This window comes from Oncorhynchus kisutch, linkage group LG21, assembly GCF_002021735.2.
Source record: "Oncorhynchus kisutch isolate 150728-3 linkage group LG21, Okis_V2, whole genome shotgun sequence".
Lineage (NCBI taxonomy): Eukaryota > Metazoa > Chordata > Actinopteri > Salmoniformes > Salmonidae > Oncorhynchus > Oncorhynchus kisutch.
The window spans coordinates 32,360,703-32,382,775 of record NC_034194.2 but is presented as its reverse complement, the minus strand read 5'-3'; the positions used below and the strand labels follow the sequence as shown (position 1 = coordinate 32,382,775).

General features: G+C 46.1%; 1 protein-coding gene across 1 annotated transcript in view; it reads right to left on the bottom strand.

Moving 5' to 3' along the window:
• Positions 1-31: 31 nt before the first annotated feature.
• Positions 32-22,073, bottom strand: part of LOC109866757 (visinin-like protein 1) — a 38,127-nt gene continuing 16,085 nt past the window's right edge. The window contains exons 3-4 of the mRNA XM_020455595.2: positions 2,996-3,211; positions 32-2,383 (exon numbers count right to left, since the gene is read on the bottom strand). Coding sequence (XP_020311184.1) covers positions 2,186-2,383; positions 2,996-3,211 — 414 coding nt within the window. The 3' untranslated portion in view covers positions 32-2,185. The remainder of the gene's footprint in view (positions 2,384-2,995; positions 3,212-22,073) is intronic.

The following is a 22,073-nucleotide window of genomic DNA, read 5'->3' as shown; positions in this document are numbered from 1 at the left end:
TGTGCAATCTAATTCACACCTTCAGAAAACAGCCCATAGAGTTATTTTATTAGTTTAAATCACAACACAAGGACTAGCGCAGCCATGTCATCAGGGACACAATACATGCTACATGTACAACATAATCATTTAGTTTACATGGTTGCCATTGTTTACATTTGGTATCTGAGTTTTTTTTTGTACAAACATTTCTGGGCAAATATGTTCATGGAAAGTTTTAGATGACACTCAGCCTAATCTCTTGAGGAATCGTGATGGATTTGGTCTTGGCATTGCAGGTCAATTTGAATATGATTAGCATAACTCCTCCCAAATATGCAGATAACATGTGAAACAAAATGGGTAGTTAGTTACTAAATTGTAATAGTGATTTATACAAGCAGGGTCTACTTTAAACTAATATGTACAGGGGAATTATTAAATATTATCCAGTCAGGCTGGGGTCTTACAGCCTGGTCCCAGATCTGTTTGTGCAATCTTGCCAACTCCTATGTTGTGCCGTTACAATAACCAATAGGAGTTGTAAGCCCGCACAAACCAATCTGGGACCAGGCTAGGTGTCCGAGGCTATTTCCAAGCTGGTGTCTTGCGTGGATGATAGTATACACTGCACCTGAAAAGGAAGAAGCTACTGTACAGTTTGCTTCGGTATGTGAGAGAGGAATAAAAAAGTAGAAAAATTCGAACAATAAAGAGTAGCGTATTGTTAGGTACACTTTGGGCAAACTGTATAGCCTACCAAAACACATGGCTTAAGGGGTTTAGTCCTCTTGGCTTGGTTCATTAGGAATGGCATTCACTAGTTCCTTTAAGACATTGTTTTTAAACACTCATTTTTTTAACTGAGAGAGACAAAACAGTATGAGGTTATACTGATCGATGTTTAACACAATGTTATACTGGCCTTAGTTATTTTTTTCTTTACACCTATGAGTGGTATTAATAAACTCATGACAGGAACTTTGTCGAATTCAGCACATTGATATGCAACCTGTATCTTCATTGAAGAAATGGTGTGATGACATAGGACTAAAACAAATTGGACCAAATACACTTAAAACCTCTTCATTGTTAAAGGGCTGAGATTCATTTTCAGATAGCTTTTTATATTACAACCTCTCATTGGTTATGACTCACAGGGTATAATTCCCCTGACAATAATGATGCTTTTATTTCAATTTATTTCATTTCTTTTAGACAAATATTTTTGTTGACTATTGGTTTTGTCATTGTTAAATATGCCACATTCAATATCTCCTCATTCCTAAATAGAGATGCAACAGGGATTTCTTAGCATCATAACTAATATTATCTACAAGTTTCATGCTCCCACAGGTACGGCAGTCAAAAAGAATGTCATGACCAAACACAAAAAATACATCCCATACATCAATACTTGTAGAAGGATCTATACGGTAATATCATTTTTCCTATTAAATTATTATTATATGTTATGTTTAACTAACTGCAATTCATTAATAAGGCTTTGTCTTCATTATTCTAATAGAATGCAAAATGAAGGAGATTATTTTTAAGGCGAAACCTAAAGGCATGCAAATGAACTACATTTATTTTCACCGACAGTACAAGCACGTTTGGAAGGAAACGTTTGTGATGAATAGGCTACTAATCCATCTCTTCATCTATCCAAATCGAATCTTTTATAAGAATGGATACATGGTTTATCAGAAACAGTTACGTTACCATAGGAATTTGGTTTGGTTGACATTACTCAATATATGAAACACATAGCTAGTGTCAGTAAACTCAGAACAATAAGTAGTAAGCGTAATTCAACATAGCACATCACTGATGCTAAAGCGCCAGTGGATTGAGACGGTATCTATGGAAAATACATTGCACACTTTACATTTTGGCAGTTGATTTTAAATAATTTAAATAATATTTATATATCTCTAAATATATTTGTGCGTGGTGTGAATATGTAGTGAGTGTGTGGTGATGCGTGTGTATCTTCGTGGGGTGTGTCTCAGTAGGTGTGTGTGTATATGTAAATATTTTATAGCAAATTAACATTCTCATGCACACAAGTGTTTCAAACACAAGAAGCAAATCCATTGAAAGGTAGTCCAAGCAATATTCTTTTTCAGTGGAAATAGCTGCAAACTGAATGGAACATGAATCTTCTGTGCAGTCCGTGGTGGTTCTCAATCCTCCCTCTCCTCTATTTCTGCAGGTCACACTGCAGGAGTAATACAATGGAAGGGTCGCTCTTTGCTGCCTCTTTGAACTCGTCCAGTGATATCTGGTCGTCGTTGTTCTTGTCCATCTTGCTGAAGATCTTGTCCACTCGCTGCTGGGGCGTCAGGCCGTCCTCGTTCATCTTCATCATGATGACAGTCCCCACCATCTTGTAGATGGCCTTAACAGAGGGGGAGAAATGATAGTTCAGTCATTGTTTACTTAAGTAGAGACATTTATAGGTCAAACACACTCTCTGAAAAACCCAACCTGATTAGTATTCAAGGCACACAAGAGGGCATTTGGGGCTAGAGGAGGAAATGTCAAAGATTCAGAAGGTAAAGAGTAGGGCCGGGACGATACTCCTTAGTATCTTGGCAAGGAAACAAAACAGTCCGAATGTTGGAAACAAACATCTTTATGTTGTTGTCCTCCAGTCACATGTATTTATTTTCTAAGCCATAGAAACACAATGTTTTACATACAGCAGGTTTTTAAAGGACCAAAGAGTTTGGTCTACTTCATGTTTTTATTTTTGCCATGGAAAACATATTGCGATATTGGTATTGTCCCGGCCCTAGTAAAGAGTAAACCCTGGCCATAAATTGGAGAAAAAAAATATATATTTTTGATACTAATTTCCATGAATAATATCTCAACACTAATATGACATGAATGGCCTAAATGGCACACTATTCCCTATAAAGTGCACTACTTTTACAGAATAGGGTGCCATTTGCCACTGAGCATATGATTCATGATTAATCTCTATGGGCTGAACTCTGAACTTTACCTCGATGATCTCCAGCATCTCCACCCGTGTGATCTTGCCGTCTCCGTCCAGGTCGTACATGTTGAAGGCCCAGTTGAGTTTCTGTTCGAAGCTGCCTCGCGATGTGATGGACAGGGCACAGATGAACTCTCTGAAGTCGATGGTGCCGTCTCCGTTCTTATCAAAGGTCCTGAACGCATGCTGGGCAAACTTTGATGCATCTCCGTACGGGAAAAACTGAAAGAGAGAATGAAAACAGAAGAGATCCCATTTGAATTAGTTAGAAGGTGAACCCTGGCTTATAGACAGCTTAATCAATCATTCAAGACAATATCACATGTAGCTGGCTATACTTTTGATACACAGGAGGCTGGTGGGAGGAGCTATAGGAGGATGGGTTCATTGTAAAGACTGGAATAGAATAATTGGAACGGTACCGTGTGTGTGCATGCAACTCTGATTGTGTGTCTGACGCTCAGTGTGTATGATACCAGCCCTGCAGCATATTGTTGAGATCCAGCAGAGGACTGCAATGCAGACCTAAGCTTTGTAGTCAGTCTGAGAGAGAAAGAGGAGGAGGAGAGCTGAGGAGAGGAGAAAAGTGGAGAGGAGACAGGGAGAGGGAGAGAGAGGTGAGAGGCAAGGCGAATAGAAAAAGGAGAAGAGGAGTGAGAGGAGAGGAGGGAGCAGGGAGAATCCTCCATTCATCAGAGGGAACATTGTGGTGTTTTAACATGATTAAGCTCTCAAAAGGGCTCGGGGCTCCAAAGTGGCACAGCGGTCTAAGGCACTGCATCTCAGTGCTTCAGGCGTCACTACAGACCCTGGTTTGATTCCAGGCTGCACACAATTGGCCCAGCGTCGTCCGGGTTTGGGTTTGGCCGGGGTAGGCCGTCATTGTAAATAAGAATTTGTTCTTAACTGACTTGCCTAGTTAAATAAAGGTAAAAAATATATAATAAATTAAAGGCAGCCATTTCCAGCCATTAACTTTAAACAGAGCCTTTCTACTTTAGAGCAGTGGTCTGACTTTTCTTAAGGATATATTTTTTGTTATGATTCTACTTTTTTCTCCAGAAAAAATAACTGTGTCACGTTCTGACCTTTATTTCCTTTGTTTTGTCTTTATTTAGTATGGTCAGGGCGTGAGTTGGGGTGGGCAGTCAATGTTTGTGTTTCTATGTTTTTTCTATTTCTGTGTTTGGCCTGATATGGTTCTCAATCATAGGCAGCTGTTTATCATTGTCCCTGATTGAGAACCATATTTAGGTAGCCTGGGTTTCACTGTTGGTTTGTGGGTGTTTGTTTCCTGTGTCAGTGTTTGTGCCACACAGGACTGTTTAGTTTATATTCACTTTGTTATTGTGTATTCTGTCGTGTTCAGTTTAACTATTAAAACATGGACACTTACCACGCTGCGTTTTGGTCTGATCCTTGCTACACCTCTTCAGATGAAGAGGAGGAAATCTGTCGTTACAGAAACACCCACCACAAAAGGACCAAGCGGCGTGGTAACGGGCAACAGCAGCAGCGAACCCAAGACTCCTGGACTTGGGAGGAAATTCTAGACGGGGGAGGACCCTGGGCACAGCCAGGGGAATATCGCGGCCCCAAAGCAGAGCTGGAGGCAGCGAAGGCAGTGAGGCGCTGGTATGAGGAGGCAGCACGGCGGTGCGGTTGGAGGCCCGAGAGTCAGCCCCAAAATAATTATTGGGGGGGGCACACAGGGAGTGTGGCAAAGCCAGGTAGGAGACCTGCGCCAACTTCCTGTGCTTACCAGAGAGAGGGACCGGGCAGGCACCGTGTTATGCGGTGGAGCGCACAGTTTCCCCAGTGCATGTGCATAGCCCGGTGCGGTACATTCCAGCTCCTCGTATCGGCCGGGCTAGAGTGGGCATTGAGCTGGCTTTACGCATCTGGTCTCCAGTGCGTCTCCTCGGCATACATGGCACCAGCCTTACGCATGGTGTCCCCGGTTCGCCAGCACAGCCCAGTGCGGGCTATTCTACCTCGCCACACTGGCCTGGCTACGGGGAGCATACAACCAGGTAAGGTTAGGCAGGCTCGGTGCTCAAAAGCTCCAGTGCGCCTACACGGTCTGGTCTATCCAGTGTGATCTCCACGAACCAGCCCTCCGGTGGCAGCCCCCCGGACCAGGCTGTCTCTCCGTTTTCTGCCTACAGGGTCTCCCGTCTGTCCAGCGCTGCCAGAGCCTTCCTCCTCTCCAGCGCTGCCAGAGCCTCCCGTCTGTCCTGAACTGCTAGAGTCTCCCGTCTGTCCAGCGCTGCCAGAGCCTTCCTCCTCTCCAGCGCTGCCAGAGCCTCCCGTCTGTCCTGAACTGCTAGAGTCTCCCGTCTGTCCTGAGCTGCTAGAGTCTCCCGTCTGTCCGGAGCTGCTAGAGTCTCCCGTCTGTCCTGAGCTGCTAGAGTCTCCCGTCTGTCCTGAGCTGCTAGAGTCTCCCGTCTGTCCGGAGCTGCTAGAGTCTCCCGTCTGTCCGGAGCTGCTAGAGTCTCCTGTCTGTCCGGAGCTGCTAGAGTCTCCCGTCTGTCCGGAGCTGCTAGAGTCTTGCGTCTGTCCGGAGCTGCTAGAGCCTCGCGTCTGTCCGGAGCTGCTAGAGCCTCGCGTCTGTCCGGAGCTGCTAGAGCCTCGCGTCTGTCCGGACCTGCTAGAGCCTCGCGTCTGTCCGGAGCTGCTAGAGCCTTGCGTCTGTCCGGAGCTGCTAGAGTCTCCCGTCTGTCCGGAGCTGCTAGAGCCTCGCGTCTGTCCGGAGATGCTAGAGCCTCGCGTCTGTCCGGAGCTGCTAGAGCCTCGCGTCTGTCCCGGGTTGCTAGAGCCTCCCGTCTGTCCGGAGCTGCTAGAGCCGCCAGCCAGCCAGCCAGGAGCTGCCAGAGCCGCCAGCCAGCCAGGAGCTGCCAGAGCCGCCAGCCAGCCAGGAGCTGACAGAGCCGTCAGTCAGCCAGGATCTGCCAGAGCCGTCAGTCAGCCAGGATATGCCAGAATAGCCCTTCACTCCTTAGCTGCTAGAGTCTCCCGTCTGTCCGGAGCTGCTAGAGTCTCCCGTCTGTCCGGAGCTGCTAGAGTCTCCCGTCTGTCCGGAGCTGCTAGAGTCTCCCGTCTGTCCGGAGCTGCTAGAGCCTCGCGTCTGTCCGGAGCTGCTAGAGCCTCGCGTCTGTCCGGAGCTGCTAGAGCCTCGCGTCTGTCCGGAGCTGCTAGAGCCTCGCGTCTGTCCGGAGCTGCTAGAGCCTCGCGTCTGTCCGGAGCTGCTAGAGCCTCGCGTCTGTCCGGAGCTGCTAGAGCCTTGCGTCTGTCCGGAGCTGCTAGAGCCTCGCGTCTGTCCGGAGCTGCTAGAGCCTTGCGTCTGTCCGGAGCTGCTAGAGTCTCCCGTCTGTCCGGAGCTGCTAGAGCCTCGCGTCTGTCCGGAGCTGCTAGAGCCTCGCGTCTGTCCGGAGCTGCTAGAGCCTCGCGTCTGTCCCGGGTTGCTAGAGCCTCCCGTCTGTCCGGAGCTGCTAGAGCCGCCAGCCAGCCAGCCAGGAGCTGCCAGAGCCGCCAGCCAGCCAGGAGCTGCCAGAGCCGCCAGCCAGCCAGGAGCTGACAGAGCCGTCAGTCAGCCAGGATCTGCCAGAGCCGTCAGTCAGCCAGGCTATGCCAGAATAGCCCTTCACTCCTTAGCTGCTAGAGTCTCCCGTCTGTCCGGAGCTGCTAGAGTCTCCCGTCTGTCCGGAGCTGCTAGAGTCTCCCGTCTGTCCGGAGCTGCTAGAGTCTCCCGTCTGTCCGGAGCTGCTAGAGCCTCGCGTCTGTCCGGAGCTGCTAGAGCCTCGCGTCTGTCCGGAGCTGCTAGAGCCTCGCGTCTGTCCGGAGCTGCTAGAGCCTCGCGTCTGTCCGGAGCTGCTAGAGCCTCGCGTCTGTCCGGAGCTGCTAGAGCCTCGCGTCTGTCCGGAGCTGCTAGAGCCTTGCGTCTGTCCGGAGCTGCTAGAGCCTCGCGTCTGTCCGGAGCTGCTAGAGCCTTGCGTCTGTCCGGAGCTGCTAGAGTCTCCCGTCTGTCCGGAGCTGCTAGAGCCTCGCGTCTGTCCGGAGCTGCTAGAGCCTCGCGTCTGTCCGGAGCTGCTAGAGCCTCGCGTCTGTCCCGGGTTGCTAGAGCCTCCCGTCTGTCCGGAGCTGCTAGAGCCGCCAGCCAGTCAGCCAGGAGCTGCCAGAGCCGCCAGCCAGCCAGGAGCTGCCAGAGCCGTCAGCCAGCCAGGAGCTGCCAGAGCCGTCAGTCAGCCAGGATCTGCCAGAGCCGTCAGTCAGCCAGGCTATGCCAGAATAGCCCTTCACTCCTTAGCTGCTGGAGTCTCCCGCCTGTCAGGCGCTGCCGGAGGCGTCCTTCACTCCAGCGCTGCCTGAGTCTCCCGCCTATTCGAGACCCATTTCTAGGGTCCCCAGTCCAAGGTCGGTGGCGAGGGTCGCCGCTTTAAAGAGGCCACGGAGACGGGCGACGAGGCGCACTAGAACTATGGTGAAGTGGGGTCCACGTCCCGCGCCAGAACCGCCACCGCGGACAGACGCCCAACCAGACCCTCCCCTATAGGTTCAGGTTTTGCGGCTGGAGTCCACACCTTTGGGGGGGGGGGGGATACTGTCACGTTCTGACCTTTATTTCCTTTGTTTTGTCTTTATTTAGTATGGTCAGGGCGTGAGTTGGGGTGGGCAGTCTGTTTGTGTTTATATGTTTATTCTATTTCTGTGTTTGGCCTGATATGGTTCTCCAATCACAGGCAGCTGTTTATCGTTGTCCCTGATTGAGAACCATATTTAGGTAGCCTGGGTTTCACTGTTGGTCTGTGGGTGTTTGTTTCCTGTGTCAGTGTTTGTGCCACACGGGACTGTTTAGTTTATATTCACTTTGTTATTTTGTATTCTGTCGTGTTCAGTTTATACTATTAAAACATGGACACTTACCACGCTGCGTTTTGGTCCGATCCTTGCTACACCTCTTCAGACGAAGATGAGAATCTGTCGTTACATGTTGGGGGTATATATGATATTGTAAGCAATTTTACACTACAAAAGGCCTTTAATCTGTGAAATGCACTGATAAAATGGACTCTTAAATTGACAGCTAAGATATTTTTACGTAAAAAAATACTACCACTCCGCTACCAACTCAGTGGTCTTGTGGTTAGAGCGTCCGCCCTGAGGTTAGAAGGTTGTGAATTCAATCCCTGGCCTAGTCATACCAAAAATGGGACCTGATGCATCTCCGTTTGGCACTCCAAGCTATTGATAGATTGGGGGTTAAGCCCTGTGACAGGCTAGTGTCCTGTCCAGGTTGTGTACATCAAGCTGCCTCATGCTACAGAAACAGGAGATAGGCTCCTGCCCTATGAGCCTCTAAGGCTTGTGCAAGGCTATTTAGATCACTGCACCCAGTGATAAACAAAATACTTTATCAGTAATATAATTGATAATTCTGCCTAAATCTTAGCGCATATTTCCAGAATTGTTATTATCACGTCACATTTCAAGGACATCATCGTCAATACATCATTCATTTGTTCATCTGTTTTAGGGAGGATGATGTCCCTACATTTAAAAGTTCTTTACTACACTGGGATCAGCAACAACAAAAAAATCCCAGGACAAAGACATATCTGATATGGGCAGAAAGCTTAAATTCTTTTTAATCTTTTATTTTACCTTTATTTAACCAGGCAAGTCAGTTAAGAACAAATTCTTATTTTCAATGACGGGCTAGGAACAGCGGGTTAACTGCCTGTTCAGGGGCAGAACGACAGATTTGTACCTTGTCAGCTCAGGGGTTTGAACTTGCAACCTTCCGGTAACTAGTCCAATGCTCTAACCACTAGGCTACCCTAACTGCACTGTCAAATTTGCAGTAGCTATTACAGTGAAAGAATGCCATGCTATTGTTTGAGGAGAGTGCACAATTATGAACTTGAAAATGTATTAATAGACTAATTAGGCACATTTTGGCAGTCTTGATACAACATTTTCAACATATATGCAATGGTTCATTGGATCAGTCTAAAACTTTTGCATACACTGCTGCCATCTAGTGGCCAAAATCTAAATTGCATCTGGAATAATACATTATGTGCTTTCTCTTGCATTTCAAAGATGATGGTACAACAATGAAAAATACATTATATGTATTATCTTTTACCAGAACTAATGTGTTATATTCTCCTACATTAATTTAACATTTCCACAAACTTCCACACATTTCCACAAACTGTTTCCTTTCAAAGTGTTTCCTTTCAAAGGTATGTAATTTTAGGTGACAATTTAAAAAAAGAGGATTTATTAACTTCTATATAGTTAACTGAAACCTTTCTTGTTGAGTGCTGAATAAAACAAACATTCCCCAAATTCCCAGTTTTTTTTCAGAAATCCTGATTGGAAGATTCTGTATTTCATTCTTAATTCCAAGAACCTTCAAACCTGGATTTTTTTTTTTGCAACCCTAACACTGAACCATATCCCTATTCCTGGATTTACTTTAGGCTGTGGTTCAAATAGTGCATCCATAAGCAATACACAGATGGACAGGGTAGAGGCTAATGGGCTACAAAGAAACACTATGTAGAATATGATGAGTTTCTGTAATCTAGATGGGAGGTTGTGGTTTGGTTGGGTTTTCCAGGGGAGCCCTGCTCAACTCTCAAAACACATACAACACAATGGGATGTGCTACTGCCAGACTAATCACTTCAGATCTAATTGTTGTGAAAATGTTGCTTTGGTGTGTGGCACTGCCAGGATGTAATGCACACTGTGATGCAGCATGCACAAATGCAAAGTGACTCCCTCACAGGGCTGGCCCTGCTGCTCCATATAGCCTGGCACTGTCTGGCTGTTCCTGTTCAGCACATGTCCCTAATCAGTACCTGTCCATGTTCAGTACTTTTTCTTTCCATGTTCCAGTACCTGTCCTAGTTCCAGTACCTGTCCCTGTTCAGTACCTGTTCCTGTTCATCACCTGTCCCTGTTCAGTACCTGTTCCTGTTCATCACCTGTCCCTGTTCAGTACCTGTCCCTGTTCAGTACCTGTTCCTGTTCATAACCTGTCCCTGTTCATCACCTGTCCCTGTTCAGCACCTGTCCCTGTTCAGTACCTGTTCCAGTACCTGTCCCTGTTCAGTACCTGTCCCTGTTCAGTATCTGTTCCTGTTCAGCACCTGTCCAGTACCTTACCCTGTCCAGTACCTTACCCTGTCCAGTACATGTCCCTGATCAGTATCTGTTCCTGTTCAGCACCTGTCCAGTACCATACCCTGTCCAGTACATGTCCCTGTTCAGTATCTGTTCCTGTTCAGCACATGTCCAGTACCTTAGCCTGTCCAGTACATGTCCCTGTTCAGCACCTGTCCAGTACCTTACCCTGTCCAGTACCTGTCCCTGTTCAGTACCTGTCCCTGTTCAGTATCTGTTCCTGTCCAGTACCTTACCCTGTCCAGTACATGTCCCTGTTCAGTATCTGTTCCTGTTCAGCACCTGTCCAGTACCTTACCCTGTCCATTACATGTCCCTGTTCAGTATCTGTTCCTGTTCAGCACATGTCCAGTACCTTAGCCTGTACAGTACATGTCCCTGTTCAGTACCTGTTCCTGTTCTTTACCTGTCCCTGTTCAGTACCTGTTCCTGTTCATCAACTGTCCCTGTTCAGTTCCTGTCCCTGTTCAGTATATGTTCCTGTTCAGCACCTGTCCAGTACCTTACTCTGTCCAGTAAATGTCCCTGTTCAGTACCTGTCCCTGTTCAGCACCTGTCCCTGATCAGTACCTGTCCCTGTTCAGTAACTGTTCCTGTTCAGTCAGGAGGGTCAGGACAGTAGAAAGGGAAAGAAAGACCTGCAGAAGTGGAGAGAGAGGGGCAGGGAGAGAGAGATAGAGAGAGCCAGAGATAGCAACACATAAATAGAGAGATGGAGAGGGTAAGATAGAGAGTAGAGGGAGAGAGAAAGAGAGGGAGGGAGAGGGAGAAGAGAGACTGCATCTCCTGCTGATTATTCCTCCCTGAGAATATATCCAGTTATGAAACACCTATGATTTTTTTATATTTTTTATTTAATAAATGACTGCTAAATGACTAAAATCTAAACGTAAAATGTGAAAGCTCTAGAGAGATGTGGGCCAGGACAATTGGACTGACTGACTGTGAAACGTCTCCCTTTAAGCCCTAATTTACCTGGTCCTTTCCCTTCCTGTCCTTATCTGATATGGAGGCTATGCATTGGTTAAAAACCAAGACAGAAAAAAGAGCAATACATAGAGAATTAGTAGTGGCAGGTACTGGTCATAGTAGCCTGGTAGTGGCAAGTACCGGTCATAGTAGCCTAGTAGTGGCAAGTACTGGTCATAGTAGCCTGGTAGTGGCAGGTACTGGTCATAGTAGCCTGGAATTGAAACTGATATGCTCAGTTTCATAATTGTTAACAGAGCACATAGCACTGTGAATATTTTAACAGCCCATTTTCGCTTAACAACGTGATGATGACCCAACACACACAATGTCTCTATGAATTACCAGTTAATATCCCCTGATAACGGACAGCTCATTAGAAAATAGCCATAACTTATATTTTATCACCACCATATTTTACAGTAGGTGTGGGTTTCTTTTCTGCTTCTGCTTACCCCTCTAGCACTGAGATGCAGTGCCTTAGACCGCTGAACCAGGGTTTGTAGTGACCCCTCTAGCACTGAGATGCAGTGCCTTAGACCGCTGAACCAGGGTTTGTAGTGACCCCTCTAGCACTGAGATGCAGTGCCTTAGACCGCTGAAACAGGGTCTGTAGTGACCCCTCTTGCACTGAGATGCAGTGCCTTAGACCCTCGGAAGCAGGGTCTGTAGTGACCCCTCTAGCACTGAGATGTAGTGACCCCTCTAGCACTGAGATGCAGTGCCTTAGACCGCTGAACCAGGGTTTGTAGTGACCCCTCTAGCACTGAGATGCAGTGCCTTAGACCGCTGAACCAGGGTTTGTAGTGACCCCTCTAGCACTGAGATGCAGTGCCTTAGACCCTCGGAAGCAGGGTCTGTAGTGACCCCTCTAGCACTGAGATGCAGTGCCTTAGACCGCTGAACCAGGGTTTGTAGTGACCCCTCTAGCACTGAGATGCAGTGCCTTAGACCGCTGAACCAGGGTTTGTAGTGACCCCTCTAGCACTGAGATGCAGTGCCTTAGACCGCTGAAACAGGGTCTGTAGTGACCCCTCTAGCACTGAGATGCAGTGCCTTAGACCGCTGCGCCACATCCAACAAATGTAAACACCTGGAATTTCCTAAACGGCACTGGCACTTGGATCGGAACCGATGCTTTGGTCAGATGACATGAAAAAATATATTTTTGGCCACGCACACCAGTGGTGGGTTTGGCATCAAAATGAGAATGCATGAGCAGAAAAGTAACCCATACCTACTTTTTGGGGGATTTTTGATGATATGGGGCTATTTTGTTTCCACTGGTCGTGTGACCCTTGTTATTAAGGTCAACGGCATCATGAACTATCCAGTATCAAGATAATTTGGTTGAAAACTTGGTTGCCTCTGCCAGAAGGCTGAAAACGCAAGAGGATCTTCCAGCAAGACAATAACCCCAAGCACTAATCAAAATCCACAAAGAAATGGTTAATTGGCCACATAATCAACATTTTGCAATGGCCATCTCAGTCTCTGGACTTGAAACCCATTGAAAACCTGTGGTTTGAATTGAAGAGGGCAGTCCATAAGCACAGATGAAGGATATCAAGGATCTGGAAGGATTCTGTATGGAGTAACGATCTAAGATCCCTCCCAATGTGTTCTCCAATCTCATAAAACATTTGAGAAAAGGCTCAGTGTCGTTATCCTTGCAAGGTGAGGTATTGAAAGGCATTGAAAACAGAGGTGTAAATCTTGACCTCTACCTTTTTGATAAAATAAATGTATTACTTGTTAGACTAAATATCTTTCTCTGAGCAATTGTATTAGTATAAAATAATATAATCTCCCCAAAAATTTGAACAACATAGCTCAGTATTTGAATGATTTATTTTATAAAGTCTGGAGAGTTTGGAATCTGATTGATTGATTGCTTCTGTGGACAGGTGTCTTGTATACAGGTAACAAACTGAGATTAGGAGCACTCCCTTTAAGAGTGTGCTCCTAATCTCAGCTCGTTACCTGTATAAAAGACACCAGGGAGCCAGAAATCTTTCTGATTGAGAGGGGGTCAAATACTTATTTCCCTCATTAAAATGCTAATCAATTTATAACATTTTTGACATGCATTTTTCTGGATTTTTGTTGTTGTTATTCTGTCTCTCACTGTTCAAATAAACCTACCATTAAAATTATAGACGGATCATTTCTTTGTCCGTGAACAAATGTACAAAATCAGCAGGGGATCAAATACTTTCCCCCTCAATGTATAGACCCAGGCTCAGGCAGACACAGCTGGCCTAGTAAACGCGGATGTCAGTGGGGTAGAGAGGAATAGAGCACAGGTGAACAACGCCACAAGCACAGCCAAGGGATGGAGAGAGATTGGAACAGGAAAGAGGGTGAGAGAGAGATGATCTATTTCACTTCCTTTGGCAATGTAAACATGTGTTCCCCATGCCAATAAAGCCCTTTAAATTGAATTAAATTGAGAAAGTGATAGACAGATAGAGAGAGGGATAAAGAAAGAGAGAACTGCAGAGAGAGAGAGAGAGAGAGAGAGAGAGAGATGCAGAGACCTCGCTCGCTGTGGCCACATTAACTATGTAGTCACACTCATAATGGAGGCCATTTCACACTCTCATAACAGCAGTGGCCATGATCAGGCTCTGGATTGAACAAGGCTTATACAAGCAGAATGACAACAACCCTGTCTGTGGTAAATCACTCTACTCTCTGAGACATTATTTCTCTTAACAATGATAACAGGAGAACAAGTCAGAATAAAAGCTTTCACTGTAGCCTACATAATCTGAAACAGTTAGGATATCTTTCAAACAGCTATATTGTTATTTTAGTGACATGCTAACTGGAAGTGGATGAAAGGTAGAGACTGGGTGGATACCATCATAAGACCATGGCCATTACTATGCAACAACATAAACATCCATGGAGACTTCCCATAGGGAATAGGGTGCTATAACACAACAACATAAACATCCATGGAGACTTCCCATAGGGAATAGGGTGCTATAACACAACAACATAAACATCCATGGAGACTTCCCATAGGGAATAGGGTGCTATTTGCGACGGAACCCTGGGCTGGATGGCCTGCCATCTCGCTAGTCTCTGCTCTAAACATGGCATGCTGAGTGACAACGCACATAGGACAACCAATAATGCCTGGGCCGGACAGGTGCTATGGCGACTCTCTCTGTCTCTGTGACACAACATTTTCCACTGGCAGTATGTCACATGGAGACATGGAGAGGAAGAGCATGTTTGTGCTAGAGGCTAGCCTTGGATGGGCCAGTGATATACAGCTAAATTAATGGAGTTGTAACCTACATCTTTCATCAAAGAAACAGTTTTCCACATCACTTATTAATCACTTATTGATTAAAAAAATATTTAAAAAAATAAAGAAATCAAATCAAATCAACTTTTATTGGTCACACTCACATGGTTAGCAGATGTTAATGCGAGTGTAGCGAAATGCTTGTGCTTCTAGTTCCGACAATACAGTAATAACCAACGAGTAATCTAACTAACAATTCCACAACTACTACCTTATACACACAAGTGTAAAGGGATAAATAATATGTACATAAACATATATGAATGAGTGATGGTACAGAACGGCATAGGCAAGATGCAGTAGATGGTATAGAGTACAGTATATACATATGAGATGAGTATTGTAGGGTATATAAACATAAAGTGGCATAGTTTAAAGTGGCTAGTGATACATGTATTACATAAAGATGGCAAGATGCAGTAGATGATATAGAGTACAGTATATACATATACATATGAGATGAGTAATGTAGGGTATGTAAACATTATATTAAGTGGCATTTTTTAAAGTGGCTAGTGATACATTTCTTACATTAATTTCCATCCATTTCCATTATTAAAGTGGCTGGAGTTGAGTCAGTATGTTGGCAGCAGCCACTCAATGTTAGTGGTGGCTGTTTAACAGTCTGATGACCTTGAGATAGAAGCTGTTTTTCAGTCTCTCGGTCCCTGCTTTGATGCACCTGTACTGACCTCGCCTTCTGGATGATAGCGGGGTGAACAGGCAGTGGCTCGGGTGGTTGTTGTCCTTGATGATCTTTATGGCCTTCCTGTGACATCGGGTGGTGTAGGTATCCTGGAGGGCAGGTAGTTTGCCCCCGGTGATGCGTTGTGCAGACCTCACTACCCTCTGGAGAGCCTTATGGTTGTGGGCGGAGCAGTTGCCGTACCAGGCGGTGATACAGCCCGACAGGATGCTCTCGATTGTGCATCTGTAGAAGTTTGTGAGTGCTAATTTCTTTAGCCTCCTGAGGTTGAAGAAGTGCTGCTGCGCCTTCTTCACCACGCTGTCTGTGTGGGTGGACCAATTCAGTTTGTCTGTGATGTGTATGCCGAGGAACTTAAAACCCACTACCCTCTCCACTACTGTCCCGTCGATGTGGATAGGGGGGTGCTCCCTCTGCTGTTTCCTGAACAGATCGGTAACTGTCACACAAAATCCTGACATTGAGTCTACAGGGAAGAGTACAGAAGTCAAGGTTGTCATAAAACAAATCCTTCACTGAAAGTACAGAGTCATCAATAGATGCCTTGTCCCTTCCAAATAAGCCTACTGGCATACTACAATAGAATGAATCACCTGCAGGTATTCCCAAACTGGGGTACGTGCAATGCCGTCGGGGGTAGCTGTTGGCAGGGAACAGTTAGCATGTTACTGCATATAGCTGTTGGCAGGGACATGTTAGCATGTTACTGGATATAGCTGTTGGCAGGGAACAGTTAGCATGTTACTGCATATAGCTGTTGGCAGGGAGCTGTTAGCATGTTACTACATATAGCTGTTGGCAGGGAGAGGGAACTGTTAGCATGTTACTACATATAGCTGTTGTCAGGAAGAGGGAGCTGTCAGCATGTTACTGCATATAGCTGTTGGCAGGGAGCTGTTAGCATATTACTGCATATAGCTGTTGGCAGGGAGAGGGAGCTGTTAGCATGTTACTATATATAGCTGTTGTCAGGAAGAGGGAGCTGTCAGCATGTTACTGCATATAGCTGTTGGCAGGGAGCTGTTAGCATATTACTGCATATAGCTGTTGGCAGGGAGAGGGAGCTGTTAGCATGTTACTACATATAGCTGTTGGCAGGGAGAGGGAGCTGTTAGCATGTTACTGCATATGGCTGTTGGCAGGAAGAGGGAGCTGTTAGCATGTTACTGCATATAGCTGTTGTCAGGAAGAGGGAGCTGTTAGCATGTTACTACATATAGCTGTTGGCAGGGAGATGGAGCTGTTAGCATGTTACTGCATATAGCTGTTGGCAGGGAGATGGAGCTGTTAGCATGTTACTACATATAGCTGTTGGCAGGGAGAGGGAGCTGTTAGCATGTTACTGCATATGGCTGTTGGCAGGGAGAGGGAGCTGTTAGCATGTTACTGCATATAGCTGTTGTCAGGAAGAGGGAGCTGTTAGCATGTTACTACATATAGCTGTTGGCAGGGAGAGGGAGCTGTTAGCATGTTACTGCATATAGCTGTTGGCAGGGAGAGGGAGCTGTTAGCATGTTACTACATATAGCTGTTGGCAGGGAGAGGGAGCTGTTAGCATGTTACTACATATAGCTGTTGGCAGGGAGAGGGAGCTGTTAGCATGTTACTACATATAGCTGTTGGCAGGGAGAGGGAGCTGTTAGCATGTTACTACATATAGCTGTTGGCAGGGAGAGGGAACTGTTAGCATGTTACTACATATAGCTGTTGGCAGGGAGAGGGAGCTGTTAGCATGTTACTGCATATAGCTGTTGGCAGGGAGAGGGAGCTGTTAGCATGTTACTACATATAGCTGTAGGCAGGGAGAGGGAGCTGTTAGCATGTTACTACATATAGCTGTTGGCAGGGAGAGGGAACTGTAAGCATGTTAATGCATATAGCTGTTGGCAGGGAGCTGTTAGCATGTTACTACATATAGCTGTTGGCAGGGAGAGGGAGCTGTTAGCATGTTACTACATATTTATTTATTTTTATTTATTTTACCTTTATTTAACCAGGTAGGCAAGTTGAGAACAAGTTCTCATTTACAATTGCGACCTGGCCAAGATAAAGCAAAGCAGTTCGACAGATAAAACGACACAGTTACACATGGAGTAAAAACAAACATACAGTCAATAATGCAGTATAAACAAGTCTATATACAATGTGAGCAAATGAGGTGAGAAGGGAGGTAAAGGCAAAAAAGGCCATGATGGCAAAGTAAATACAATATAGCAAGTAAAATACTGGAATGGTAGTTTAGCAATGGAAGAATGAGCAAAGTAGAAATAAAAAATAATGGGGTGCAAAGGAGCAAAATAAATAAATAAATTAAAATTAAATACAGTTGGGAAAGAGGCAGTTGTTTGGGCTAAATTATAGGTGGGCTATGTACAGGTGCAGTAATCTGTGAGCTGCTCTGACAGTTGGTGCTTAAAGCTAGTGAGGGAGATAAGTGTTTCCAGTTTCAGAGATTTTTGTAGTTCGTTCCAGTCATTGGCAGCAGAGAACTGGAAGGAGAGGCGGCCAAAGAAAGAATTGGTTTTGGGGGTGACTAGAGAGATATACCTGCTGGAGCGTGTGCTACAGGTGGGAGATGCTATGGTGACCAGCGAGCTGAGATAAGGGGGGACTTTACCTAGCAGGGTCTTGTAGATGACATGGAGCCAGTGGGTTTGGCGACGAGTATGAAGCGTCGGCCAGCCAACGAGAGCGTACAGGTCGCAATGGTGGGTAGTATATGGGGCTTTGGTGATAAAACGGATTGCACTGTGATAGACTGCATCCAATTTGTTGAGTAGGGTATTGGAGGCTATTTTGTAAATGACATCGCCAAAGTCGAGGATTGGTAGGATGGTCAGTTTTACAAGGGTATGTTTGGCAGCATGAGTGAAGGATGCTTTGTTGCGAAATAGGAAGCCAATTCTAGATTTAACTTTGGATTGGAGATGTTTGATATGGGTCTGGAAGGAGAGTTTACAATCTAACCAGACACCTAAGTATTTGTAGTTGTCCACGTATTCGAAGTCAGAGCCGTCCAGAGTAGTGATGTTGGACAGGCGGGTAGGTGCAGGTAGCGATCGGTTGAAGAGCATGCATTTAGTTTTACTTGTATTTAAGAGCAATTGGAGGCCACGGAAGGAGAGTTGTATGGCATTGAAGCTTGCCTGGAGGGTTGTTAACACAGTGTCCAAAGAAGGGCCGGAAGTATACAGAATGGTGTCGTCTGCGTAGAGGTGGATCAGGGACTCACCAGCAGCAAGAGCGACCTCATTGATGTATACAGAGAAGAGAGTCGGTCCAAGAATTGAACCCTGTGGCACCCCCATAGAGACTGCCAGAGGTCCGGACAGCAGACCCTCCGATTTGACACACTGAACTCTATCAGAGAAGTAGTTGGTGAACCAGGCGAGGCAATCATTTGAGAAACCAAGGCTGTTGGCAGGGAGAGGGAACTGTTAGCATGTTACTACATATAGCTGTTGGCAGGGAGAGGGAGCTGTTAGCATGTTACTGCATATAGCTGTTGGCAGGGAGAGGGAGCTGTTAGCATGTTACTACATATAGCTGTTGGCAGGGAGAGGGAGCTGTTAGCATGTTACTACATATAGCTGTTGGCAGGGAGAGGGAACTGTTAGCATGTTACTACATATAGCTGTTGGCAGGGAGAGGGAACTGTAAGCATGTTAATGCATATAGCTGTTGGCAGGGAGCTGTTAGCATGTTACTACATATAGCTGTTGGCAGGGAGAGGGAACTGTAAGCATGTTAATGCATATAGCTGTTGGCAGGGAGCTGTTAGCATGTAACTGCATATAGCTGTTGACAGGGAGAGGGAACTGTTAGCATGTTAATGCATATAGCTGTTAATCTTGGTTATGTCTCAAACGGCACCATATTATTGGGTGTCCCTATGGGCCCTGATCAAAAGTAGTGCACTATACAAGGACTAGAGTGCCATTTGAGACGCAACGCCTTGTCCTGCCAGCACATCACTCACACAAAGACGCTGGCTTGTTCACAGAGCAGAAAGAGAGAGAGAGGGCTGCTGAGTACATGCATAATTCAGCATCCATCATTTGGATGTTTCAAGTTTTGTGTGACAGACTGACCGACCTACTGATGGGGGCTCTAAGATGCTTTCTGAATTCTTACATAAACGTCAGTGACATGCAAGGCAGAGAAAGGAGAGGGAGAGAGGAGAGAGAGAAGAGAGGAGAGAGGCGAGAGAGCTAAACTCAGGCAGCATAGCCAGCAAGCACCCTTCGGGACCCCAGTCTCAGTTATAAAACTCACACACAACCACACAGAGAGAGAGAGAGAGAGAGAGAGAGAAAGAGAGATGAGGCTACAGGGAAAGAGTTCACAGCAGTGCACCCACTCCCCAGTATCCACCATAATGGAAACATGAGAAAATACCAAACTAATTATGACAGATTATAGAAAAAAACTGTACACTACAGATATCCTCTAAAACAGCAGGGAGGATGGAAAGATAAGGTTGGAATTCTAACCACATTATGGTGTCAACAAACTGACTATCCCAAATGGCACGCTACTCCCTATATAGTTCACTCATTTTGACCAGGGAGCTGGTCAATGGTAGTGCACTACAGTATATAGTGAAGAGGGTTCAATTTGGATGCACTCTAAATGCCAGTATTATGCAAGTAACTTTTGTCCAAAGTCTCTTAGGATCATTCAGGTCTTGAAAAATGAGACACTGATTGTGAAAGCCTTCACAGGGGAAGTCACTAAATTAAATAACACAGCATTGTCAGATTATTTTATCAGTAATATTGCTTGTCTCTGTATTAACCAGCTAGTAAGTGAAGGTGTTTGTTTGTTTCAGCATTATGAAACAAAAGTGTTCAGCATAGCCCATGGGAGAAGGGTGAAGTTGCCCCTAGACGCTGATCTTGGATCAGTTTGGCATTTTCCCCACTAATGGTTAAAGTTGGGGTTGATCAGTAACTAGGAGAAACTTCACCCTGGTCATCATCTCGGCACAATACTGTCAGTGTGTTTATCAGCCAGCAGAGGGGGGCAGTGAGAGAGGAAGCAGAGGAAGGAGGGCCATCCAAAATGCCGGAATCCCTCCCTCTGACTCAGCTTTTAGTGGCTGTCAGGTAGACCCGGGGACAGCCCTAGTTTCTTACCCTAACCCTTTTAGAGGCTGTCAGGTAGACCCGGGGACAGCCCTAGTTTCTTACCCTAACCCTTTTAGTGGCTGTCAGGTAGACCCGGGGACAGCCCTAGTTTCTTACCCTAACCCTTTTAGAGGCTGTCAGGTAGACCCGGGGACAGCCCTAGTTTCTTACCCTAACCCTTTTAGAGGCTGTCAGGTAGACCCGGGGACAGCCCTAGTTTCTTACCCTAACCCTTTTAGAGGCTGTCAGGTAGACCCGGGGACAGCCCTAGTTTCTTACCCTAACCCTTGAAGTGGCTACCAGATACCTTCTTCATTTGCACAAGGGGCGACGTTTAAGGCTGAGGAGTGAGTTTTACACCTCTCCATCTGCTACATATACATGTGAAGCATCTAGTCATGATTAAAATATATGCCATTTAGCATTTTTTACCTACGGTTTGTCCCGGGAATCAAACCCACTATCCTGGCATTGCAAGAGCCATGCTCACAATATAGGCTTTACTTAACAAGCCACAAGTTAACCAGCTTCATGATGCATTATGTAACATAACATTGGATTTTTCTAACTAATGTCTCCTCACGTCTCCTACCATCGTTAAAATCACACCACATATATTTAGTGACAGGGAACACTAATTAAGAGAGCATTCAATTGTTATGAAGTTAATTTAAAAAAGAGTTCAGTTCACACCATCAACATATTTAGTGTAGCATCTAACTATCTTTCTCTCCCTCTCTCATCCTTCCTCCACCCTCTCACACCCCCTCCCCTTCTCTCTCTCTCACCCCCTCCCCTTCTCTCTCTCTCTCACCCCCCCCCCTCTCTCTCTCTCTCACCCCCCCTCTCTGTGTTTGTTTCTCTCTCTCCCACATCCTCTCTCCATTTCTATAGTCAGAGGAGCAGTGGATGGGTATGTTGCCCTTTCTCTAGTGATTGAATTAGATGTGCAGTTGGCCTGCGGGATAACAAGGCCTGGCTGGCACAACACAGCACAACCCCCCTCTACTCTACTGCTCCAGACCTGCACACACACATACAGTATGCCCCCACACGCACAACACATATGCACACACATTATTATATAAAGGCTTTTTAGCTTGTCTCAAGTGGCCATAGCTAAACAAACTCAGTACCCTCCCCTCCCCCAGTACCATCCCCTACCCTCCCCTAGTACCCTCCCCTCGCCCAGCACCCTCCCCTCGCCCAGCACCCTCCCCTTGCCCAGCCCAGTACCATCCCCTCCCCTAGCCCAGTACCCTCCCCTCGCCCAGCCCAGTACTCTCCCCTCCCCTCACCCAGTACCCTCCCCTCCCCTAGCCCAGTACCCTCCCCTCGCCTAGCCCAGTACCCTCGCCTAGCCCAGTACCCTCCCCTCCCCTCGCCCAGCCCAGTACTCTCCCCTCGCCTAGCCCAGTACCCTCACCTCCCCTCGTCCAGTAACCTCTCCTCCCAGAGAGAGAGAGAGAGAGAGAGATTTTAATTTATTTTCTTGAAAGGCTTTACAAACAATGTAGTAAAAAAGGTATATTCTGGGTAATAATGTTGTACTAATCTCATCAGGCATTTCTAAGTTATTTTCCTCAAGAATCAACTGGTATAGGCTTCAGCATGATTGAACAGCAGGTAATATTGCAGATTGTACCTTTAAGCCAGTGCCTGCTCTCCAGAACTCTAGTACCAGTGACAAAGACAGAGTGTAACATACAGCATCTGTCATGGAGGTATTACGTCCTGTCTGTCAAACATCTGATCACATTA